The following is a 27546-nucleotide window of genomic DNA, read 5'->3' on the forward strand; positions in this document are numbered from 1 at the left end:
GTAAGTTTTGATTTTAGTTTGTGTTCCACCACAAAAGCATGCTTAAAACAGTTAGTTAATTATTCAGTAGCTGAATAAAGATGGCAAAATCTTTGAATTACCCTGCATCAGTAATAAACTTATTTTTAAAGGATTTACTATTTGCCACGAAATTATTCGCCTTGTTTTAAAGCAGGTATGTCTAAAAAGCTTAGTTTCACAGGGGGTCATATCTATGAAAAAAAAAAAATTTTAAGCAAGCCTCTTCTGCCCCCACAGACTCCAAAACACTTTAAGAAGTTAGATACTTTCTTCTTAACACATATTATCACACTACATAAATCTTCCAAGTCTTTGTCTCACTATACTAGACCAAAGGAACATTCTCAAATCTGGATGAGCACTGGAAAGCCAGCACAGCAGCCAGACTGATTGATATTTGACTTCACTTAATATTTGTGTTAGTTCTACCCTCTCCCATAATGATTTAGTATTTTTAAAACTAACAGAAAATTAAAGCTCATTTAATATGTATGGGAGAAACAAAGACCCAACACAAACAATATTGGATTATTACTGATTTCCTTTTTAAATTACTTGTGAAGTCTAAGAACAGCTACCTAATTGTAAGCTTTCGATGTTATCTTCTGGACAACAGTATTTCAAGTATTTCTTAAAATGTTTTTAGTTGAAATGCTACAAATTTTAAACTCTCATATGCAAAACATTTCAGAGGCGAATTACAGGCATCGAAAATTCGCATGAAATCTCCTCAGTTATTCCAGGTACTAGTTTATTCCAGAGTGAAATTAGCAGTCAAAATACTAAACTCCTCAAATAACTGGAGTCTCTTAAGAAACAGCTGAATGACGTTGATATGACTGGTGACTCAAAAGTATAACTTTACCAATAGGAAAGAAGTTCCCCAAGAGAACGTTTCCTTCCAAACAAGAAACTTCCCAACCTCCATATCACTGGCTGGAAGAATCCTAAGATAATAGTATTATTCAAACATAGTTCAGATAGCTTTTTTGAAATGCAGAAATCAAAAGTGCTGGGGGAGTCCACTTAAGGTGCAAATACAGTACTGTAATGCATTGCCAAATATTACTTACCCTGTGCTTAAATAATTCTAAGTAATATACTTTCTCTAATGTTAATATAAGTCTAGTTGGTGGGGAAGATTACATAGAATAAAGTAAAATTTTTATTTTAGGGAGTTAATTATCACTTGATTTATTAAGAATGTTTATATTTAAGTCAACTTCATGTACAGCTTCTGCTGAATTAGTGAAAGATTCTTCTGACTTCTGCCATTTTAATTGAACTGTGACATTCAGTATTTTTGTTGCATATTTCGCATTCTACTGAATAATTATTTCCTACTTATCATGAAAAATAATCATTTATTTGATTGAAGTGTAGTCTGAATTGCTTAAACTGAGGAGGAGTTTCTTCCAGTAGTGATAGATACTTTCTGTAGTTTTTCTACTAGTATCACACAGAACTTGGCACTAAGCTTGGCATATCATACTTAATCTTATGTATTCAATCAATATCACACTTAATGTTTCCACTCATAAAAACAGAAGATGTGTCTATACAACATATTTTTTTCTTGATCCTTGAAACTCAAGTATTATCATCTTTCATTTATTAGGTTTACCTGAGAAAACAATTAAACTAGTATTGAGAAGCTCAAAACAACAAAGTCTTTACTTGCACCAAACTGACCAAGAGATCAGCTTCCTTTTGTTACAATTTCTTAAATAATCTCACCATCATCCAAACAATGTACCAGGACAATTTCTTAAATTGAAGAAAGCCAATGTTTAAAAAAAGAGAGTGACTCATATCTTATCATTACATTTTTATGTCAGGTCAGCAGCTTTAAGTAATTATCTCTAAAGCTTTGAATACCTTGAACGATGAAATTATGATAAAACAGGTTCACAAAACTTATCAATACATCTCTGCAAATATGAAGTTAAAAAGCTCTGGGCAAAAATGACAGCTGTATTGGTAGTGGAAACAGGAGTTTTGCTGTCAATCCATTCAGACTACAGCAAATCAGTGAATTCCAAATGTGACTACTATTTTGTTACTGGACAAACCAGACACCAAATTGTGTGAAATTAAGCCTCTTGAAATTTTCTTTTTAAAAAGCAGATCAAAATGCAAATTTTCAAACTCTACTAAAATCTCATGCTCCCTGGTGTACAATTTTTTTACAAGAAGATGATCAATCTTGTTCTCAGTGACAATTTCTAACAGCAACAAAATTCATTACATTACAAGGAAATTAACAATTCGTACATTACCTAATGCTGCTCATGCTTCCAGTTTCTGATCCAAGCTTACATCTCTCCAGCTGGCTAGCTACAATCTGACGTTCAGCCTCAAGCTCCCGAGTCAGTCTCTCGAACTGCAGTTCCTGAAAAAATAAATGAAACCATTTGTTTTGACTTCTCTTGAGATTAAGAAGGAATTTCAGTACATAAAATTATAATTTGTGCAAGAACTCTTAGTATAATATCTTCTAGGAAAGCCTTTTTTTTTTTTTTTTTAAAACACATTCACAGTTCAAATTTTTGTGGTAACACCTACTCATTCCTTCATTCACTGTAATGATACATGTCCTAGAATGAGGCGGTTTATCAGGAATGGAATTTCCAAATACATTAAACAATTTAGGCCTACATCAAAATCATTCGTAGTTCATATAGACCTCTTAGTAGCATACAAATGTGTTCTTAACAAGCTGATCTAAGTATGATCACAATGAGAACAATTTGTGTTACTGAAAAAAAGATGTGAAGTTCTGCAGATGATCATGTGGTGACAAAAGCTTTTGTGCTCAAAAAGACACCATCACAGTACACACTAGTGACATAAACTAAATTGAAGGTGTGTTGTGATGGACCGAACAGAGTTTAATTTCTGCATTTAATGATGCGCAGAAGGGAAACTCAAGTAGTTTTCAACAAAAGCCGTGTTATAAAGCCTACCACTAATTGAATGTATTTCCTTTTATTCTGTCAAGGAAGCCAAACTGGTCCCACCAGATAAGATTTATCCACAGAGCTTATAAATGTACTTCTAAAGAGTTTTTGTTTTTATACACGAGAGAATATTTTTTTAATTAAAAGAAAAAAAAAAAAAGAAGCAAAACCAATAGAAGTATAATCTCCACTATTCCTTAAGGAGCTACGTTTCCCACGTATGGTAGCAGTAGTTTTATCAAATACAAAATTGAAGCACTTTTAGGGAATTATGTTTGTGGTAAATTTGCCAAAAGTTGTTGCCCTTTCATTAAGTCATTTTCACAGGTAAACAGAAACAGCTCTTGCTGAGAAGAGAAGGGAAGAACTATCTGCTACCTAAAACCTCTGACCAAGAAGCCAAGGGTAAATGGAGGCACTAAACTTTTCAGATCTCTGAAATGAGGCAAACCATAACTGAAATGGAAGAAGGAAATGGCTGGTGGTTGTTCTACCTAATTCAGCTGGATCAGTCCTCTTTGTTTCTCTTGTTATTGGCATGGAATAACTTCTGTCCTGCACTATGAGTAAGGGGGGAAGTCCACACAGTATATTATGTACAGCACGAAATAGCCAGTGTATACTTAAATGGCCACTGACTATTTGACAAAGCCTACTTAATTCTGTATTCATTATTCCAAGCAAGACTATCCAGAGTACAAGAATACCATCAAGAGTCAAATTGATGTAAAGAGCAAAACATCACTGCTCACTGAATGTGAACAGTACATTAGTAATCATAGTTAATAATATTCTCTGCACGTTCTTCTAGTACTCAGAAATGTCTTTTTCATTGTTGTTTGTAGATAGGACTATTAAAAAATCACCTAATAATAAGCACCTAATTCAGATATGCCTACTTCAGAGAGAGCATTTGTCTCTCACCTAGTAGAATCAATTGTCTGAAAAGCTGAAGAGACCATTGATCAACTTTCCAAGAGTTATTATTCAAATCCTGGCCTTGTTTGCATAAAATCCCTTACTGCAGAAGGGATTATAACAGAAATATTACTAAAGTTTTGAAGAACATAAAATCAGAGTGGTATAGTATTTGCTATGCTAGCATGCTTATATCAAAGCATGTAAGCACTGAGAAATGTTGATAGTATAAAACACTGAACAAAACCAAACAAAGCATAAGTTAACTTTCAAAATAAAAGCAAAAGCTTTAACAGCTATTCTGTTCCACTGCATTTTTTGAGGTACTTGATTCTATCATGACAATGACATCAGTGCACATTTTGACACTTAGCATACGTTTTCATCCAGCCAGCTTCACCTCCCGCCATCCCCGGTGAGGCACGTCAGACATGTTCTTTGCCATGGCCTAGCAGAGGGCACTTTTTTTACCTGCCTAGTGAGAAGTTGCAGTCCTCGTAACATTACTAAGGGAACGTAAGAATCAAGGACTCGGGAACTAATGCTCCTGACCGTCCGTGCTGTCATTTGCCTTTTCCCAAACAGACAAGTGTAGCTCATTGTGCCCTTTTACTCAAGTAGGTGTGCAAACAACCTCTCTCCAGCTCCCTCTTGTCCATGCTAACCCAAGTCAACTAAATATAGACATGCCCACAAACCTATTTTATTGAAATACTTTAAAAGTAAATATTTTGCCTTTTTCTTTTCTTCTGCTATCTGGATTGTATATCTTCTCATGTATTTTCTACGCTTTGTATTCCTTCAGTTAATCACTCTGGTTGACTACTTTCCAGACACTTCTGCATTTTCCAAACTAACACCCTTATGTCATGATTACTTTGTCTACAGAACATTTTCTGCACATGATTCTAGTCTCCAAAATATACTTTTCTACTCTTGACTGTGTCATTTCTCTTTCTTTCTTACTTGCACCTTTCTCTTCTCTTCTGTATTCCATCTCTCTTTCATTTCCCAGCATACTTCATGACTCATCCTCCACTAATCTCTTTCAGTCCTACTATACAAATTGCCACTCTACCAAATGCCCTAAAATGATCAGTTTAAGCAGCCTCTCTCTCTCAATAATTGGTTCCTTATTGAGGGAACTCTGCTTTTCTATAAGATGTAGAAATTAATGTTTCTGGTTTCACTGCCCACATTAAGTCCAGCCCTGCAGAGATGACTGGAAAAGGACAGTTCTGTGTATGTTCCTCCTCAAGCAGGAAGCAGAGATGTGGCGTATCACTTAAGAAAAAAATAATCTTGGGTTTCTAATGCATGAAAATGGCTAGAATAAGTTAAAAGTAACTTCATTACTAGCTTGATTTAATTGCTGTTATTTCTCACTTAATTGTCTTCTGTCAGGTGCCATCAGAAGTTAGGGATGGAAGGAAGGAGATGAAAACTGGAGGGCGTGAGGGGTAGGATATGTGAAGGGGCAGAGCCAAACAATTATTACCTCAGAATTATCCTCTACATTAAATTTAACAAACTGTGTTAGGTATTTCCTCACATGATGACAAGGGTGCAGGTCCACAAGGTTGCCTTCGGAATGAAAGAAAAGAAGAATTCAAGTATGAGTCGGGAGAGTCTGCTATCCCTCCATATTAAGAATCCCTGGCAGAAAACAAATAAGCTTCCTTCTCTTTCTTTGGGAAGCAGAGTGACTTATATTTGAATAAAACCATATGTTTAGATTTCAAGCAGCTGTAACAGTGCAAGAAGACAGAAACTAGAAATAGTATTTGCTTACATTTTATAAAAATAACTACTGAACCTGACTCCATCATTTGTCTTATTCGTTCTGTTTACAATCATTTTCACCAGTTCATGCCATGTTGTGTTATCTTCACCACCTTCTATTATCTATCTGAATCAAGCTGATCGGCACATCAAAATTAAAAACAAATTCCTACCCACTGATTATGCAAATCTGTTGTCAAGACAATTGCAGAATGAAGAACTGCAGAAACTACACTGCAACATCAAAATTAATTTAAGTAATGCCACATCAAGGGCAGCTTCATGGACTGTGCTACAAAGGGCAATGATGCCAAAGCAAGCACGCACGCAAAGGCACTGCAAAGTGAAATGATCGGTCTGGCAGTCTTTAGCCCTTCGCACCATAAAGGGTATGGGACTGGGAAGCCAGCAAAAATATTAGAGATAATGATGAGAGTAATCCAGAGAAATCACTCAAGAGAGCAGCTTGGAAAGGGAGGAACTTCATGATAACTTTATCAAATTGTTTTGAAGTGATAAAAAGAGTAGGTATCTGCTAGGGCCTGAAGCAATTTCTGTTTAAAAGTGGTATTTGTCCACTACCATGAGTTTTTTTGTTAAAAATATTCATTATTCCATAGACAGCAATTGGATGTATTTGCCTTTTCAGTATGAGATTTGTGTTTTATCTAACCTCTGCAGCCACCAAAACTTCAAGCATTAAGACTTGAGTCAGGTCATACATTTCACAGTGGTCCCAAAACTGAATGAGCCTGATGCAAATCTTCACAGCCTTCGGACAGACTATGAACTCCTGAGATCAGGGCACATCAAGTAAGAGGGTATTTGGTTATTTTTATGCTTTGTATCTGCTGGGTGGTCTGTATTCACCCATTTGAGTGTTGGGAGGGGTAAAACAGGTCAAAAGAAATTTGGCTGATATTCAGAGCTGATCTCACTTTACTCTGTCCTTTACAATCTTAAAGTAATCCTTCAACCCTTTCACAGAGAGATGTGTATTGATGCTGAGCAAAGACACAGCAAAATCAGTAGAGACAGTAAAAAGCAGCTGATACAAAAAAAGAATATATCTAAATTCAGGCTGAAGAGCCTTGCGGATTTATTGAATTCCCAAGAATCTTAAGGTCGTAACATTAAAAGAGGAAAAGCGTTTAGCTTTTGACTGTAAATATGCTATAGAAAGCCAAATTGGTGCACTGATGATCATTTGAATCTTCAAATACAGACAAATAACAGCACTGAGGTAAGGCTGGGAATCCCTGGTGAGATGAATAGAGAAAGCCTGATTACAGCTACACAAACAAATAAATCGTCTCCTGGATTGAAGTCTTTCACAGGTGTATTTTAGAAACCACAGAACTTCCTAAAGTACATAAACTGTAGAAATGTACAACATTGGCTCTATCTTGTTGTAACCTATTAAACAAGAAAAACCGTACCTCAGTTAACATCACAAATAGTATGTGTATATCGCCATGCACATCCTATGGCATCACGCATAATTCCATATACTGCACATCTATAAACTCCAAGTAAATGCCATTACTTAGAGTGGTGCTGGCAACAACTTTTCTTAACCTACTGTACCAGACACACATGACCAGCTAAAATTGGGGCACATACTTCCTGAGGAAAACAGCAAAAGCTAGGGCAGTTTAAGTTGGTGGAAATCTAGGGACAGCATCAGACACAAACCAGACCTGACAGTCCATCCTATAACTAGAAGGAAAACAGAATGTCTTGATGCTTTCAAACAGGATAGAAGCGTCGCTAGCAATGCCCCTATCCATCTGACACTGAATGTTGTTGAGAAGCTTCAAAACTTGGCTTTAGAATGTACCATTCGATTCTTCCAGCTTCTCTTCTTTCTCCATTGTTGGACTTTGTTTTCACTTGTACTGTTCTTATCCTTTTTCACTGGATTGTTTCATTCTTCCCTTTCACTGAATAACATGGGGGCAAGGGAAAAAGCTCACAACATAATAATCAGATGACCATAGATGTGCCAAATTCAGAAGCTCCGTGGTGGATATGTTGTTGCAGGATCTTAATGGAGGCCAAAAAATAATTAAGATTAAAAAAAAAAAAAAAAAAAAAAGACTTGTTAATAGCTATGACTGCACCTATATGCAACTGCAAGTTTGCAGGTAACATCAACCTGAAGGAAGCAATTCATACATTGGAGGGCAGGACTACCATTCAGAGGAACCTTAACAAGTTGGAGGCACAGCCCAACGATAGTATCATGAAGTTCAAGAAAGAAAAAAGAAAAGTCCTGCACAGAGGAATCCCATGTAACAGTACAGCATCTCCAAAGAAAGGACCTTGGGGCCTGGTGGACAACAAGTTGCGACTCAGCAGTGCAATGTGCATTCCTGTGGTGATGGTGGCCAACCACTTATTTCACTGCACTAGCAAGAGAGCCGCTAGCAGAACAAGGAAGTAATTACTCCCTTTTATCTGGTACTCCCAATGCTGTATCTTGAGTACAGCGACTGGTTTTGGACCACCATGACAAGAGGCACGACGACATTTTGAAGCGAGACCACCAGAGGACCACAAAGATGGCTAGAAGATTGAAGCACACATTGTACAAGAAGCAGCTGAAGGAATTTGGTATGTTTAGCATGGAGAAGAGAAGGTCTACGGAAGATGTAATTGGAAACTTTTACTTCTTAATGGGGGATTATAGTGAAGACATCAGCAGGTTCTTGTCAGAGGTATACAACAAATAGACAAAAGCAACAGTCACAAGCTGCAATGAGGTAAATTCTGATTGGATATAAGGAAAAAACCCACAAACAAACATAAAAACCCCCAAACCTCAAAACCAAACAACACAGCAAGGGTGGTTAAACACTGGAACAGGTTGCCTGGTAGGTTGTAGCATCTCCATTCTTGGAGATTTTGAAAGTCAGCTGCACATCTGATCTAACATTGAAGTTAGACCAGCTTGGAGTAGACCTCTGGAGGTCTCTTTTAACCTAGTTTTCCCATGATCCTGGAACTGATAAATTCTAGAAATTTTTCCAAGGCTTTATGCCAATCTGTATTACGGATATCAGTGGCTATCAAAATCTCTGATCATCATCATGCTTACATAAAGACACATTTGACTTGATGCAAGTGCTAGTATTTTATCAGCCTGAACCTGTTATTTCTCTAGCTTATTCCCTCACCTGATTTGAGGGTTTTAGCAATCCCATGCTTCTTTACAAGAGATTAGCATGGCATCTGGGCTATCATGCATATGGATTATTTATGGGGTAAAGAACTAGTTTGGTTGATTGTGGTGTTTAAAAATAAACTATTCCTTCTTTTTCATGTAAGATTACTTCAAAGAAGTCCCTTTCAAGCCTTTAACAACTTTTGTAGAGAAATCAGACCCTATTTTATTTTCTATTTTTAGGACCCCCAATACAAATGAAGTCACAATTGCATTCAGTTGCATGTTTCAGCTCTCCAGGCACACTGCCCTGTTCCTCTGTGAGTTACAGGCAAGCCTTGCTCTCTGAAGGCATACTGCCCAATTGCCTGGTCTTCTGTTCCTAGGGAAATTGTATTATTTCTTCTCCAGCACAATCACCAAAGTTATTCAAATTATCTCCATTTTTCTGTTACAAATTGCCTGGGCCTTTTTTATCCCATTTTTTCTTCTCTCTGTTTTGTATTCAGCTTTAGTCTTTTAGCTTACTCCTTTCTTCTCCTTCTCACTAGTTTTTGCATCCCTTGCCAACACTCCCAATGGTTTATCACCCAACATGATTGCTGTGCTATTCCACTTCCTGCCATGCAAACTACTTCAGTCGTCAAAGTAATAAAGTGTAAGTAAAAGCCTTGGACTGTTAGGACAGGATTAGAACTACTAAGATTTTTCTAATCTCCTACTTTTGCTTCTCCACCCTCTGCAGCAGCAACTTAAGGAGGATGTAAGATAAACTTTCTAACTCACTAGCGTTGACTTGCTTTAGGGCTTATTGTTATTAATTGTAAAGTTCAATGTGGGAGCAAAACAAAACCTCTGAGATGGTGGATCTTCTCCAAGGAGAGTGAGAGAAACAGAGCTGGAGTTTAGTAACAGACCCTAACTCTTCAGTGTTACACTGGCCCAAGCTTGTAATTCTCGTTTACTTCTCAGTTGTCCAGGCACAAAGACTTACTTCGTCTAAGTGAAAAAGAAAAGGGTAATTCCATTTACAGTAGCAGTTTTTGGAGCCTGACTTTGCATGTTCAGCAAATCTAATATATAAGACAGAACTGTGGACTGATGCCATTTACCTGCATTTTCCAATACGTTTCTGTAGGGTAATTTTGTTCTGAAAAGAGCAACACAGTCCTGTTGCAGCTGCAAGATGCTTTATTATGATGTAAAAAATGTTTGTATGGTTTAAAGACATGTGAAAAGCTAAGAAAGTGAAACAACGTGGTTTCAAAAAGTGAAACTTCTGAAAACGTTCTAGACATTGAAGCACTTAAAAACCTTTTCTGATTGTGGCAACGTACTCAGCTTCTAGTCTCCCTTTCTTCTCTGATCTGTGGTCTGATGGGCACTATGCCAAGATGCTAGCAATCACTACAGAGGTGTCAGTATAAACACCAACATATGTGAATATCAGTAACATGCAAGACTATTTGTGCACTCCATCTACATGTTTAGAGACCAAAAGTTTTCTCCAGCATTTTATTCATGGGGTTCTCCAGTTCCCTATTTATACATCTCTAAACTAGTTCTTCCTTCCTGAGTTTTGAAGATACACGTCATCCTAGGCATTGCGTACAGATGGACAGCCAGTGTTATAAATCATTAGCTTTACACTTGTTCAGAATGGTAATAAGAGAGCAGAGACATCATCTAGTCCCTTCCTCTTCTCCTGTTTCCATTGGAGAAATTAGTCTGGTGAACAATCTTCTCCTTTGATTTTCCTTGCCTTGTAAGAGAGACTGATTTCTCAATCCATACATAGACTGTCAGTGCAGCATATCCAAGAACAGACTCGATAATTTGCAATTATCCTTTAATCTCTGAGTTAATTAGGATACTATATCTGAATATTGCCATGAGTAGCTATTAAAGAGCTAGTCATTAGCATGTCAGTAAGGGATTCAAAAGTTATCTGACGAAGCAATATGGACTTATTTTTTTTTTAGGACAACATACTGCAGGCAAATTAATACCTATAGGATTTTGTTTTTTCTTGTCTTACAGCTAACACCATAGAAGCTTGATTTTCTGCATACTTGCAAGACTTAGTTTGCTACACTAACTGAATGTGGATGGACTTTCAAGTAAATAGATTACAACGAAAATGTAAGAAAATTCAGCACAAATACGGCAATGTTCGTAAACAAAAAAATTCTGGTATTCTAGGAGCCAGCACATTGATTAGTCAAATAATAGTAGTAGAAATAAGTGAATTAAGTATTAAGAAAAAAAACCCAGGCTTTCAAACAGCATGGGCTAAAAAATATGAACTGAAGGACTGCAAACCCTTGAGATTTGCACATTTTCTCTCACAGATGATTCTGTGCCAGTAGCACTTAACTTTAATAGCCCAAACTATGCTTTTGAATCTTTCCTCTTTTATTACATCTTTTATTACAAAGAAGAGAACTAGTAAAATAATTAGGCAATTCATTCCTTTTCTGGCTACCCTGCAGAAATACCACAGATTCAGGAAATTCCCAACAGATTCATATTGTTCCTTATGAAAGAGAAAAGCAATTAGTAATGAAAATGTTAGTTTTAAGAAGTATCATTATGATCTTATTCTCCTAATTTCTGGTATGAATAGCTTATCTTTTGAACAAAGTAAAAAGGTTTTCATAATGAAATTACAGTCTAAAAATTACCTGTTTGAAAACAGATAGATAAGGAACATGCAGTTCAGGCAAAGATAGAAAAAGAGCTTAGAATCAAATTAAATAAACAATCTCATTGAATAAAAAGAACTTATATAACTTGACATATGGGTTGACACAGTATGGAGTTGGCAGCACTGGCTGTCCATCAAGACAGAGACATATTTTGAAAGAAGGTTGCAATATGAGATAGTTCTGGGTGTCTTCAATTACCCCTGTAGTTTGTACAGTCAAAAAAAAAAAAAAAAAAGGCAACAGAAAGACATGGCACACAGACTGAATTTTGGATACTATCATAGACAGCCGCTTAGGGTGCCCACAAGAAAAGATGCAATTCTTGACTTGGTCTCGGGTAATGCACAAAAGATGGTTTGACATCTTGCAGCTGAGAAGCCGCTCTTTAAGTGATCATTCCATGCTCAGATCCAACATCCCTACAGAAGGCAGAAAATCTGGCAGTTATGAGCCACATAAAAAGAGAAAATATGTAACAAAAAATCAAGAAGTTCGTTTAAAGCTAAGAGTTAAGTCCTCATAGGCAGCATGGAGACTACTTGATGCCGCCATATTGGAAGCACAGAGTCAATGCAGTGTGTCAAGAAAAGCTTAAGACGTAACAAAAAGAAGTTAGCACAGTTAAACAGGAGGGCAAAGGAAGCTGTTAGAAACAAAAATGCTTTTTTTTGAAAGCTGAAATCATCTTCAAATGAAGAAAATAAAGGACCATAAATGTTGACAGATTAAATATGAAAACATAAGACAGCACAATATGGTTCTAAGGGACAAATAGCCAAAGGTATCAAAGCAAACAACAAATCTTTCTTCAAATGCAACAGAAGCAAGAAGTTGCCTGGAGAGTCTGTAGAGCCACTGAGTGATCAAGATATAAAAAGGTTCATTGAAGAGAAACTAAATTAATCCTTCAGAAAGGTTTCTACTATTTCATGGGAAATTCCCATGCTAAGACCTCACTGAGGGAGTCTTATCAGAAGATCTGCCTGAAATTGAAGTGACTGTAGAATAGGTCATGAAACAAACCGACAAAACAAACAGTAACAAATTGGAAGATCAGATTGTATTCTGAAGGAACTAAAAAATACATAGCTTAACAGATGTAGTAGCTGAGAACTGAAAGACATCAAATGCAATGACAGTTTCCAGGGAGATCTATAAGACCACAGAGCAACAAGCCAGTCGTATCAGGCAAATCAGTGGAGTCTATAACATGGAACAGAATTAGTGGACACTGACATAAACATGAACTACTTATCCAAAAGGTTTCTGTATGGATAAGTACTTTCTTCAATATGAAGTCAAGATTAGAGACAAGTGGTAAATTCTCACAGCTGGAGGTGTCTACCAGTGAAGTTCCAGTTCAGTGTTCCACACTGTTCAATACATATATAAATCACTTGAAAGAAAGAGTGAATAACAGGGTAACCAAGTTTGGCAACAATGTAAAATTATGCAGGACAGTAAGGCTGAAAGGTGACAACAGAGAATTTTAGAAGGATGTTTTCAGAGCCTGAAAAAGCAGGACACAAAGTGGGAGATGAAATTCCCTGTAGATAAGCAGAAGGTGATCCTCGTGGAGCAAAACTGATCCTAACTTCACATGCCCTTCAGCTGCCTGGAAATGCTTCCATGAGTTGTATACTTTCTCCCAGAAACATAAGGCTGACTGGTCTGTAGTTTCCTGGATCTACCTTTCTGCCTTTTTTGTAGATGGCTGTAATACTTGTTCTTTTCCAGATATATGGGATTTCCCCTTATTTCCATGACCCTTCAAAGGTGCTAAGGAGTAGTTTTGTGATGGTATCAGCCTACTCTCTCAGCACCCTTGGTTGCGTCCCATCAGGTCACACAGGAGTTGTACCTGTCCAATTTTTGAAATGTGGATCTCTTCACTCGGTAGATCATAGTCCCTTGATTATGGAAGGGGGAAGACTGTCAGTGACACCAGCTACACAGTTAGCTGTTGACCTAAATGATATGCCTGCTTCTGCCTGCACCCTTCCCTGGCAAGACTGAGGAGAAAACAAACCTGAGCACCTGTCTGCTTTACTTTAACCCCAGCGACTCTGCAGTCCTGGTTAATTTTTTCCAGATCACACTTTGCAGTATCATTGGGGCCCACACAGGAGAGTAGCAAGTCCTTGGACTTGATGAGTCTTGGCTGTTTATCTGTGCAGGATTTCAGCTATATTTTGACTCCAGGCAAGCAGCAAACTTCTGCACATGACTTCGTCTCATGTCAGCAGATGAGTACCCTCAGTTTACTACAACAGGGAGACTCCTGCTGTTAATACTCAGTGCTTCTTTTCCCTGACAAGTTCGACCTGTTGAGCTGTTGGCCTGGTCTCTTCCCAGGTAATGGGTTCATCCTTCCAGTCTATTCCCAGGACTCCATATCTGTTCTTCAGCTGATTTTTTTCCAGATGAGGGGAGAGCTGCTGCCTTGCTGCCGCAGGTCACAAGCTTCCAGGGTGCCTTGTTCTGTGCATTGCTATTCCTTCCCTGCTGAAGCTTGCTTCTGGTCTTCTCTTGTCTGAACACCGAGGCCTTGGCCCTTGCCCCTGCAGCACCGCTGCCTGGCATCCTGTTAGCTTCCTGCTCACTCCCCCTGCTGCAGCACAGCCTGCTGAGTTCTGCCTGCAGGTCCTATGCCTGCCAGCTTTGTGGTCCATCAGGCAACAAGTCCCATAAGGTGAGGTCCCCACCCTGCTCAGCCCAGCGAGGAGTACCAGGTCCTCCCCAGTGTCCCTCACCCAAATGGCCACATTCCCACCCCCCAGGAGTTCTGGCTGGTCAATGCCTCTGTCATCCTAGGAACATCCCCATGGGCCACCACAGGAGTGTCCTGTCACTACCACCCCATCACCAGCTTTCCTACCAAGACACAAGCACCAACGGTCTTATGCTACTGAATAAATCCACGGTGTGCTAGCATCTTGAAAATTGTGTGAAGTTCTGCTCTTCCCATGTCTGAAAGGATGTGGCAGAAATGAAAAGATAGAAGAAAGGGCTACAAGGATAATTAAAGGTATGAAATGGATTCTGCACAAAGTTAGGAACCTTCAGTCTGGAAAACAGCTTAGGGATAACATGGCAGAGGTCTACAAAATCCCACGCAGCATATTCACTAGCTCTTCCAAAACAAGAAGTAGGACATACCAAATGAAGCACCTAAGAGCCAGACTTGAAAACGGATGAAAGGAGATGGTTCTTTATGTAACAGGTATGCTTTTGACGGTTACTAAGCACATCATAACTTCACTGGGTTGTGAAAATCTGAAAACAGGTGGCTTTTGAGTATTAGGAGATGGTATCATATATTCTTGCCCTGTTCTTACTCTTCCTTCAGCATATAGTTATGGTTATAAGTGGAGACAAGTTGTCCAACCAACAACAGCCATTCTCATTAGTGAAACATACATTTATTGCCACAAAACAGAAACCAGAAAACATAATGAATCTTTATATATATATAAAAAACAGATTTTCATCTATAAAACATCCAGATTTGGAATCTGGCCCATTCTTCCAATAAAACACAAAACAGTTTTGCTATTGAGTCCTCAAGTAAACAAACAAAAAGACTCCCAGATCTGCACTACTCATTCTAAGTAAAACAGTGAATGGAACAAAAGAATTAAATATACTGGACTGTATTTGTGGTTATTACTCTGGGAGATCAAACACACAATCAACACTTGCTGCACTCCAGAATTACCAAGCCTCACTAAAATAATGGTGCTGCTTCCACAATTACAGGACAGATTTCAGTTCAAAGATGGAAACCAAAATGCTGTTCAGGAAACTGTCAGTAGATTAAGATGGACAGAAGCATCTCTACAGGGATGTTCCTTACAGGAAGGATATCAGAGTTACTGCTGTGATAAAATAAGACAGCCATAGGAAACATTGTTACTTTAATTGAATCAGGGGAAAGCAAAAAGAGGCGGGGGAAAGAAAATGAGCAAAAATAATGAATGAATTAGCTTGTTCCATAACTGCAATCAGGATATTTCATTGACATTACTGTGGAAGTCACCTGAAATTCAAGTCTTTATTACAGCAAAACACAGCGATCAAAACCATATCTATCCCCATGTGATGAACACAGGAATCTTCTAGCGGTGTTGATAACCCCAACGATTTTGTCCAAGACCTAGCCCATACAATGCACATCACTAAAGCCCCCCACCCTGCGTGCAGAACGAACAGGTAGGAGTTCCAACTCCCTTTTCAGAACATACCGGTTCATGACATCACAGTATTGAAAAGGAAAGGCAAAGTCAATAAAAACAAGCCAGCACATACTGAATTTTAAATTTAGTGCTTTAAGCGAATTTAATGGCAGAAAGGGGGTTCAAATTGATTTCCAGCCATGATTTCTGAGCTGCTGTTTAGAGTCATATCTGTTCTCTCCCCTGCCCCCCATTTAAATCTGACATCTCTCCCCTCAGTGGGAACTTGGACTGGGTAAAATGCAGGCTCTCTCCTCCCCACACCTGGCAGCGGCTGAATGCCACACACATTCCCTCTTCTGCAGACTGCAGGCACCGTTTCCATGGCAGCACCAGGAAAACCACTCCAAACTGGTCAGGGAGGGAGGCAAGGAGAACCGCTGGCCCCAGCAAAGCTCCCTTTCACCTCCCTGGACAAGGCACTCTGAGAAATCAGGGGCAGGAGCGATGCTGACGGTGCAGACAGGGAGGCCTGGGAGGGATGGAGGGCAAAGGCAGCACCACACAGCGTGGAAACCTCCCTTCGTGTCTGATGAGAGTTGGTTCAAACTCGCGTCATACGACAGTTGGAGCGCCCAGTTGTGCAGGTAAGTGGAAGGAGATCTGTGACAGCCAGAAAGCACTCGGCTCTCCTCCCCTCCCAGGTCCTCTGAGAGTACATTGCCTGCAATTCTGTAGCAGATGTATTTATTTCTAGCCGCTCCCTGTTTAAGGAGAAGTAGAGATGTGCACCTCCCATGAATCGAAACAGCACGAGGGGACCTCATTTTCACTTCACAAATCACCAACACCAAACCCGTGGCACCAAAGTCTTCACTGGATTTTTCAGCATCTCAGGACCGTTTATGTGTTGGGACTATTTTGTCAAAGCCATATGATTTGCACAGCCCAATGTCTCAGAGATAGAAATGAGATGAAATGTGACACTTCGGAATGATCTCGGCTAGCTTGAAATAATGAGAATACAGAATTGCAATCTATGCTTGCACAACATATGAAAGATGCAAGATTACTGTGGCCACTTCCAAACGCCAGCCTGCTCACAAACCACGATGCAATGTATCAGCACCAGACACAAGCCCTAACCATGCATAGCAGGCATCTTCACAGGATCACAGAAGGGCTGACATTGGCAAGGACCTCTGGAGGTCATCTGGTCCAACCTTCTGCTCAAGCAGGGCCACCTGGAACCAGTTGCCCAGGACCATGTCCGGGCAGCTTTTGAATATCTCCAAGGATGGAGACCGCACAACCTCTCTGGGCAACCTGTGCCAGTCCTCGGTCATCCTCACAGTGAAAAGGGGTTTCTTGATGTTCAGATGGAGCCTCCTGTGTTTCAATTTGTGCCCGTTGCCCCTAGGCCTCTCACTGGGCACCACTGAAAAGAGCCTGGCTCCATCTTCTCTGTACCCTCCCTTCAGGCATTTATCTACATTGATGAGATCTCCCCTCAGCCTTCTCTTTTCCAGGCTGAACAGTCCCAGCTCTCTCAGCCCTTCCTCCTAGGAAAGATGCTCCAGTCCCTTCATCATCTTAGTGGCCCTTCGCTGGACACCCTCCAGTACGTCCACATCTGTCTCGAACTGAGAACTGGGAAGCCCAGAACTGGACCCAGTGCTACTCCAGGTGCAGCCTCAGCAGAGGGGAAGCATCACTTCCCTTGACCTGCTGGTAACACTCCCCCTAAGGCAGCCCGTGATAATGGTGGCCGCCTTTGCCACAAGGGCATGTTGCTGGCTCACGTTCAACTTGGTGTCCACCAGCACCCCCAGGTCCTTTTCTGCAAAGCTGCTTTCCAGCTGGGTGGCCCCCATCATGTACTGGTGCCTGGGGTTAAGGGGCATACCCCTGTCTGCAACTAGCATTACCAAGGTTATCGAGGCAAACACATCACTCCAGAAGCAGAAAAATTTGACTAGACAGCTGCCATGCACAGTAGTAGGTAACCTTCTGCGCCATTAAAATTAGTCTCCCCCCCAGAACACCTCTGCAGTACAAGAGAATTTCTATGACTTTTCCCATTCTGACCAGTGTGAGATGTATAACTTCTTCCTTTTGTGCCTGAGGGCTAGGAATGGATAGGATGTCTAATTATATGAAAAGTGATATGGGACAGTATTATTTTATTTTCTGAATTGATCATGGATAGTCCATCTCATCTTATCTTGCAAGGTTCATTCCTCTCTGTTCACAGACACTCTCCAATTTCAATAATAGTCTGTACCATGCAAAACACTGACTACTCCTACTCTACCTGAGAACTACACTGGATATAGTCCCGAGAAGACTCTCTGCTGAATAAGTCTGGCTCCTTTGATTCAGACCCTTTCAAGGGGAGTCTCAGCAGTCTGGAATACACAAGTACCAGCAACATTTGCAACGCTAAACAGTAAGAACAGAAGAAAGACTACTCAATTTTCTGGGCCTGATCTGTTATCTATTCCTTGCATATTTTAGATTATCCAACCACGTGACAAGCAAAATGTGACATCAAACTGATTACTTAGCAAGTGATGGAAATTTATAAAGTAATTTCCTCTTTGGCTTAAAAAGGAAGAGTACATATTTAGTGTACCAAAGTCAGGATTTTAAGCCAAATTTCACCTCTACTGAAGCTTTCTTATTATTGTGTTACTTTCCCATTTCTAAAGCTTGATTTCTATTTGGTGAAGACTGATTTTTCCTATTACATGGCTGGCAAAGTGTGTATAATTTCCAAAAGCAAAGTCACTGGAATTAGAATGAAAGAAATAATTTAATGGGATGCACTGACTGTAGTCACTCTACCCTACTTCATTTCCTCAAACAAGAGACTGCATTGACCGAGAGAGACATGTCTCTGGCTCATGTCCACTGCAGCGCAAAGTCAGAAAGAGAAGGGCAGAAAGAAAGAAATACAGCATGCCCTCCCTTGCATACATTCATGAAAAGCGGGCAGAGACCTTGCGACAATGTTTGGGATGTCTTTGACAGCATCATCGGAATATAAAGTGTTTCTAACCACTTTCCACGTTTTTTGGGGGACGAGCAAACCCCTCCACAACAGTGTAATACCACTTAGAGAGAAGGATTCTGAAAATTTAACCCTTACCAATCAGCTCCCTTCCCTTTAAGCAGCTTCGTGTCTCCACACTGCAAACAGTTTCTACCTTTTGTTCTTCCAGTTCGTGTTCAACACAGAAGAGTAGGAGAGAGCCCTTTCAGATTCAATACTACCATAAGCATAAGGTACAGTCTCTACAGCAAGAGGCAGCCTGGAAAACCAACCCTAATTCTGCTATGAAGTTTGGCAGCTTGATTATTGTCAGGACTGGACAGAGGGAAGCATAACCTCCTGGAGGTGTGCTGAAGTGGATACTGACTTTTTTTTTCAGGATTTTAGTTTCCTTTCCTAAATTCACAGTGCACATCTCTCAATCCAGTGAAACAGGCTTTGTGCCTGCTAGGGAGTTTAGAGACAGTTTTATGCGCACCACTAATTTGAGCGTGTTTGGTACCATGCTCATCTGTCTATTACTTGGAAAGAGAGGATGACAGGTATCTCCGTAGCAACTGAGTACGCATGGCTATCGATACAGGACTTCAGGCAAATAGCTCACAACTATGTTTTACCTAAAAAAATACCCTACAGTTAAAATCCCACTAAAATGGAGACTACAAAATTATTTACAGGGAAAGAAACTTGAGCCTGAGAAGCAGTCATGTGAGAAATAACGCTGAAAACAATGGTTAGCATGACGAGAATTATGTGACCTAATTTATAACTTTAAATATTTAGAAATGGGAAAGCTTTGGATAACTCAGATACCATGACTTTGTAAATACTGAAAATGCTAACTCTTTAATGACAACCGCTGTATGCAAGTGATCTAATTACAAACATCAACACACAATGCCTTGTTGAAAAACAGGGGGAAACGTTTCAAGCAGCTTAGGAAGAAGAAAAAATTACACTTCCAAAATATTACTATGTATATGGAATAATGAGGCCTCATAATAGATGCTGGATCTTATTTACTAAAATTTTGCTGTTTGATTCAGGTGTTAATTTCATGCTGCATTAAATGAATAACAGATAAACCCCCTTTTCTTTAAATGCTCACATCAGCTTCAGAATTACATTTTGGTACATTTTTTAATTAATCTTACAAAGCACTGAATCTAAATTTGCAAGCAGCAATTATTTAGAATTTTAAAGAGTTCTAGTAGTGGGAATGAAAAGACTGGAGCACATCACAGACATGGGATGCTCTATCCATATCTGCATACTGACAACAGGACCTTCTGAGTACAGGTTAGCTGGATTCACCACCACTTTCATTTATACATAAATGGACCTGAAGAACAATGACTCATAATTTAACAATCTGACTAAACATTTTTTGAATAATTATTGACGCATTTTAATATTCTATTGATCAAGTTTAGTCAACGTTCTATTTCAGTAATTTCAGAATTGACTCTACTCCTGGCACACACAGTAGAAAACCAAAACCAAAAGTAAAAATCATTCAGTTAGATAAACCCAGAGGCTTTTTATTTTTATTTTTTTTTAAGGGTGAAGTTCGAAAAGTGTGTAATTTATCTTCTTTCTGTCTGTGAAGGTCTGAGGTATCCAATCTCACTGCAAGAATAACCTGCTATATGTCAAAACCACAAAGCAATTCATCCCACTGTAGACAAACCTAACACTCAAATATGTTTGGAAAGAAAGATTGAAGGGAAAAAAAAAAAAAAAGGTCAAAAAATCTACAGCTAAGACACTGCAAAATATGGCTGCTGCAACAGGTGAACTGTTTTGTAAGATTAGCAGCCTACCATAAAATCCTTCTCTGTGACAGAGCAAACCACAATGTGACAGTACATAAACTCCATTAGAGTGAATTTAAGTACATGTAACCATGTAGACAGAATAAGCCAAACATCTGCCCATGTTTTTTTCTATACTTTGTTGATGTTGCTATCATCTGGACACATTATCCACATGTCCCCTGAAACCATGTATTGCAATTTCCATCAACTGGTATTACACCTGCTGAAGAGGGCAGAACTGATCGACTATAGCTTCTCCTGCTGTTGAGCTCAGCCAACAAGCTGTTCATGAATCCTGCAGATGTTTTGGTAAACTGGGCCAAACTGATTTTTTTTAAATCAGTTTTCAACCTAATTGAAAAAAAAAAAAGGGAAAAAGAAAAATACTGTTTTTCACAGTTATACTGCGCCTTACTTGTATGTGTTTCAAAACTTCAACAGAGATCAGCATGAGGTGAATGACAACAATTGTAATGAACATTAATTCCGTAATATATAAAAAATATTATGTCATGACAGAGAAGTGTCCTGAAGCAATAAGGACAGTGCTGGCAAACAATAACGACTGGGCTCCCATCCCCAGAAACACTTTAAATCCCTTCACAACATACAGATTTCATTTTTCCAATTTCCCTTCCAAGATATATTGATTTTTAGATGGAATAGCATGTTTGTTTGTTTTTTAAATAAACCTATTCTGTCATTCAGAAAAATCAATCACAAAATGCAAAGTCCCTATGCTGACTGTCTCAAATCTGCATCTGATTTCTCCCCCCAGATAACCAAATGGCTAATTATTCTTTTAAAGCATTCCATGAACATTAAAAATGACAAACTCGCACAAGTAGGTTGTGTGAGAGGTTGGAGAATGTGCCTATGTCCAAATAGGAATTCCACTGGATTTTACGAACAGCATTTCTGTTTTTCCAAGAGCCAATATTAATTAAAACTTAGGTTCAGTCTGTTTCCCATCATAGACATGTAAAGATAGGGCCAGGAGGCCCAGGCAGGACAAAAGGTTTAACCATCAAGCCTTTTAGAGTTTGTCCAAACAGATAACCAGCATCTATCTGGAGGTCACAGCCAACCAGCCAGTTTATTTGTCTGCTCTATCTTGCAGCCACGCCACAGCCATCCCTATCGTATGACTTACTAACAGAAGGAAGTTATTTCCAGAAACAAGTGTCTGGACACCTTGCCTTTTGTATTGGTTTTGTGTGGCAAGGTTTCGGTAGTGGGGGGGGTTACAGGGGTGGCTTCTGTAAGAAGTTGCTGGAAGCTTCCCCTGTGTTCGAGAGAGAGCCAATACCAGCCGGCTCTAAGACGGACCCGCCGCCGGCCAAGGCCGAGCCAATCTGCGATAGTGGTAACACCTCTGTGATAACATTAAGAAGGAAAAAGTTGGGACAGGCAGGATTCGGCAGCCGGAGAGAGGAGTGAGAACATGTAAGAGAAACAACCCTGCGGACACCAAGGTCAGTGCAGAAGGAGGGGAGGAGATGCTCCAGGCGCCGGAGCAGAGATTCCCCTGCAGCCCGTGGTGATGAAGACCCTGGTGAGGCAGGCTGTCCCCCTGCAGCCCAGGGAGGTCCACGGTGGAGCAGATCTCCACCTGCAGCCCGGGGAGGACCCCACGCCGGAGCAGGGGGATGCCCGAAGGAGGCTGTGACCCCGTGGGAAGCCCACGCTGGAGCAGGCTCCTGGCAGGACCTGCGGATCTGTGGAGAGAGGAGCCCACGGAGCAGGTTTTCTGGCAGGACTTGTGACCCCGTGGGGGACCCACGCTGGAGCAGTGTGCTCCTGAAGGACTGCACACCGTGGAAAGGACCCATGCTGGAGCAGTTTGTGAAGAACTGCAGCCCGTGGGAAGGGCCCACGTTGGAGAAGTTCGTGGAGGACTGTCTCCCACAGGTGGGACCCCACGCTGGAGCAGGGAAGAGCATGATGAGTCCTCCCCCTGAGGACGATGAAGCGGCAGAAAACAACGTGTGATGAACTGACCGTAAACCCCATTCCCCGTCCCCCTGTGCCGCTGGGGGGGGTGGTAGAGAAGCCGGGAGTAAAGTTGTGCCTGGGAAGAAGGGAGGGGTGGAGGGAAGGTGTTCTGAGATTCGGTTTTCTTTCTCATTACCCTACTCTGGTTGATTTGTAATAAAGTGAGTTAAATTTCCCCAAGTTTGAGTCTGTTTTGCCCGTGACGGTAAGTGGTTAGTGATCTCTCTCCTGCCCTTATCTCGACCCACAAGCTCTTTGTTATATTTTCTCTCCCCTGTCCAGCTGAGGAGGGGGAGTGATAGAACGGCTTTGGTGGGCACCTGACAACCAGCCAGGGTCAACCCATCACACCTTTACATTTGTCCAAGGTCACTTCCATTTTGAGGCAGTATAACACTGATGCCAAAGAACTGAAAGTAAGAATAGGAAACAAAATTATTGCTGCCAGACTTTCCAAGTTGTTGCCGTGCAGTACCCCCATGATTTCTGAACACACTACAGAAAGAAATAGGCTAAAGGCATACCGACAGTCAAATAATGTCATAAGAGATTTTAAGCATTCAAAATACTGATTGGTAGCAGCCCGCTAACTAATAGTGCGATTCAATAGTATCTGAAATGATAAATAAACAACATTTGTTTGAAAAGAGTTAGCAAATCAGGAATATACAAAACCTACTTTAATCTGCATGCATATACAGACAAAACAAAGCCTCACTCACTTAGGCGAGCACAGGTACTAATGTGTACTAATGCACAGGTCTGTGCATTTCTGTTTAGGAGCAAATGAGTCCTCTCACGCATTTACCACAGCCATGTATGCAATTTCTAAGCACTTCAAGAACTAAAAAAGAACTTGGAATTTAGTTAGAAAATAACTTCTGCTTTTAGATGGGCTCATGCAATTCCTAATGACAAACATACCGCATGGTTTAATACATAATATCAGATAAGAGAATGACACCCCTGAGTCAGAGTAGCCTTTGAGAACTCAGCAAGTCTTGTCCACAACAGGACAGGATGGCAGGAGTGAACACAGAGCAAAGGTTTAAGAGAAGGAAGAAAGCAGTGCAGCACTGCCTGAATCATTGCCACACTTGGTTACTCCCAATGCAACAAGCTTTATTCCTGGTAAAAAGCCAAAGCGACAGTAACATCAAAGAAAATGTTATGTTTCTGAAAGTTGTGTAAGCCACTGAAGACAACTCTTAAGAGTCAGCAGACCCAATGGAAGTCAGGCCACCCTGCAGCCTGCCAGAACAAACACCCTCCCAACTGCTTGAGACTTCCTCAATGGTCTGATCAACCATGGAAACACTTTAAATTCAAGAACACTTAAACAACCCCAATATGATTTTGACAGCCGCCCTAAGGATAGGTTTGTGCTTGCATGGTATATTGGACACATACCCCTTACTCAGCTTGCTGTTGTTTGCTATGGATTATGGTAACAACTGACTGTTTCCTTGTCAGTCCTGTATTTTTAAACCAAAACATGGGCTGCATATACCCAAACTGCTTGAGAACAAATGCAAAAATTCATACAGCATCCTCTTCAGCATGCCCTCCTGGTATCCTTAAAACGCTTTTACTGACTCATAACTTAGATATGCTATGCTGGAGGCAGTCAGTCAGCACTCCAAGGACTAGATCTAGCCTGCGAGGTAATCCCACCTGGCTTCCAGAAATGCTGGCTGCTTAGCAGACTACCCGAACCTGTCAAGTTGCTTCTGGATTTGTACTTTCTTGGAAACTGTAGAAGTGCGAACTCCGGTCAGGGCTGTCAAGATTCTTTACCTCAGATGCTGCACCGTACAAACAAACTTACTAGCCTGGTACCTGACCATCCAGGTGGGAACAGAAATGGCCTTCAGTTGCACTGTAAGCTGACCATAGCTGTCCTCTGCTGTTGTGAGCACTTGCAAGTGATGGGTGGCTGGTTTGCAATTTACTTGTCTACATACGGTAACAATGGGTTACAGTCACGTAGAATGTAGAATTTTGTTACTATTTAAAACAGTAAGCATCTTATCTTACTAAATACTACCACTTGTGTCTTAATGCCTGCACCTGCAGGAAAATGGTTGACAAAGGAGCCATAGCCAAAGTCATTCCCCCTGTTTTTTCTCAAACATCACCAAGTATATCACCAAGCACATTCACAAGGCTGAGATGCCTTGTGTCCTTCCAGATGGCAAGGGTATAAATACACATACTTAGTAGACTATTGGTGTTTCCAGGATATTAGTACAGGTGACATTTTCTGCAAAGAGAGAAATTCACATGCGTAATACATGTCCTCTGAAGCAATGCTATTGTATTTGTATGAAAGTCATCACTGACACATGAATAAACTGACAAATTTTTAAAAAATCCTGCCATGATAGGCTAAAGACGACAGCCTAAAGATACAAGTTTCAGGAAGGTGTGTTATCACAAGAGCTTATCCATGAAAGGAAATCCTGTGACTTTTAAGAAATGTTTTCAGGTAATCCTCCAAATAGTGTATTGCCATGGCCCTGAGGAAAAAAAACTTTTCCCCAGTCTGTTGACCCATTTCATTTCAGTGGAACCTACTATTGAGAAGCATACAAGGACACTGGAATGGTGCTTTGGGTCTCATTCAACATGCGATGGATCTGTAACCCTTCCTGATTTGATCTTTGCTTGAGACTGTCTATGTATTTTTACTGTTCTGTTAAAATAAGAACAGCCTTTTCCTTTGGTTGGAAGGACCGATATCTCTCCTAGATGTCCAAGTGAAAAATGTACCCCCAGCACCTTTAAAAATTTGTACATTTTTTCCCCTCTTTCCCTTCCCTCCCTCCCTGAAGTCGTGACTTAGCTTTAGATCTCCAGCATAAAGCTACAGCTACAAGGCAAATGAAGTTCTGGCCTACTCGGTCAACTGAAAGGGACAGTTTGGCTCCTCAGAACAAATGAATGCATGTCTGATTTACAGCAAGTCCTCAGTGTACCAAATTTTTTTACAATATATGCCAGTCAGCTCCTACAACATTAGAAACAACTTATTTATGAAGTGCTACACGGGTTCATTATGATAATTTAATACTAAAGACATACTTTAAATTAGTATTAAATGCAGTGAAAATAACACAGAGTGTCCAAGTAAAAGGTACTGTGAAACTAACACTTTGTTAGGAATACTGTTGTGCAAAACATCATTCTTCAAAGACAGGCAACTTGTGCAATGAACACTGGGATAGTATATAGATGCATGCTGCAGATAAAGATCCTATCTAAATGCAGAGCTAATTTTGACATGGCTAATTTTGATATCATGTTTATGTAATTCTGCACTGTATGTATATATACACGGGCTTTTAAACAACTGCAGAAGCTTACTTAAGAGGGACAGTGGCACTTGAAAAACCCACTTACAAGTGCACTAAAAATAAAAGTAAACTTTTTTTGGTGGTAAATATTTATTAGAAATAAAAGTACATAGGGTACCTAGAGCAATAGCAAAATTACAGCTGAAAAGCTAACAAAGTAGTAGTGATTTCACCTATGAAACAAAATTAGAGCAATGGTCTCAAGACAAAAAACATGGATTTCCAGCACATCAGTGAATACAGCTGTCTGTAGTAATGGGAGATTGGAGGTATATCTAGATCTCCTCTAAAAATGGATGTGAGAAATATCTAAAGCCTAAGTCCTATGACAAAAATGAATGAGAAATCTATGTACCCCATTATGTTATTGCTGAAGAAAATTCCCCGCCTCTGTAACTACAATTTCACTACATTTCATATTTTGGTAGTGAATACATAGTCTCTCTTACAGAAGCACTATTATTTCAAATGAAAATTACATAGCATTGCTGTACCAGAGCATATAGGCTTGAAGTGAACTGAGGCAGAAAAAAATTATGAAGAAGGAAATACAATTAATGCAGGGGTTACTCAATACGTATATGTAGTATTCATCTTGTATGAGAACAATTATATTAAAATAAAACTGCTCTAAATTCTTTTCTGTATGTTTGTTCAATTAATAGTTTGGGGAACACAAGCTATTCATCTAATCCTAGCACCACCATATCATTTACTGGGACTGACTTTTTAGGCATCTGGTAAAAATTAAACCAAAAATATTTCAGTGTTTGAAGCTTTATGAATGTCGAGCACATGCCTTTCCCGTGCAATGTCTAACCTTATGACTGTTTAGAAGGGAACAAACACGATCAGGATGCTGTAAATTTATTTACGAAAGCTGAAGGGCGTTCGCAGTTTATATATTAATTTTTTTTCCTCTTTTAATCACATCATTCCAAGTGAACGATTTCCAACACAATTTACATAGATAAAGCTGCTGACGTTTCACCTCCTGCATAGAACATACCAATATGTGGTTTAGTTTACTATGCCTTAAGTTACTTAAAGCAGTTGCATAACAGTTTCAGCAAAAGCACAACAAAACCTATGAGTTCTGGAAGCTCAGGAAGTCTCTTCCACAGCTACAAGGGTACCATAAAGCAACCCAACACAGACTTACCTCCTCTAAGTCAGCCAAGTTCTACTAATTTCAGCAGACCTTGATACCTCATTTTAAACCATCTGAGAACTTGTTCCAGCTTTCACTGCATATCATTGATTTGATTAGAAAAAAAAGAAAATACTAGAGACAAATCACCAAAAATATTTCCTCTGATGCAGCAGCCACAACCTTTCCTCCCTAGTGGCACTGAATTTCATACAAGAACCAAGGACCGGTTCTCTCCTCGGCTAATGGCAGAGACTAGGCTGACAGTAGCTTTTTTGAAGGACTCAGGAGTAAATTTTTACCCATGTGACTAAATACCAGTTAGGTAGGAAAATTATTTAAAGAGTCATAGCCTACGAGTACAGGGCTGTGCACAGATAATGGCTTTGAATACCAGAGAAAGACAGACAATGAAAAATAACTGAGCCACTGTGCAGTGGAGC

The 27546-nt window shown here is 39.9% G+C and overlaps 1 protein-coding gene across 7 annotated transcripts in view; it reads right to left on the reverse strand.

Annotated features, from left to right (window-relative positions):
* The window catches only part of CTNND2 (catenin delta 2), a 688109-nt gene that overhangs the window by 422195 nt on the left and 238368 nt on the right, over window positions 1–27546 (reverse strand). For all 7 annotated transcript variants that reach the window (XM_030041721.1, XM_030041726.1, XM_030041725.1 and 4 more), the window contains one exon: window positions 2301–2413. In XM_030041721.1, the coding sequence (XP_029897581.1) occupies window positions 2301–2413 (113 nt within the window). The remainder of the gene's footprint in view (window positions 1–2300; window positions 2414–27546) is intronic.

The sequence above is a fragment of the Aquila chrysaetos genome, chromosome 18, assembly GCF_900496995.4.
Source record: "Aquila chrysaetos chrysaetos chromosome 18, bAquChr1.4, whole genome shotgun sequence".
In the NCBI taxonomy this organism is placed as follows: domain Eukaryota; kingdom Metazoa; phylum Chordata; class Aves; order Accipitriformes; family Accipitridae; genus Aquila; species Aquila chrysaetos.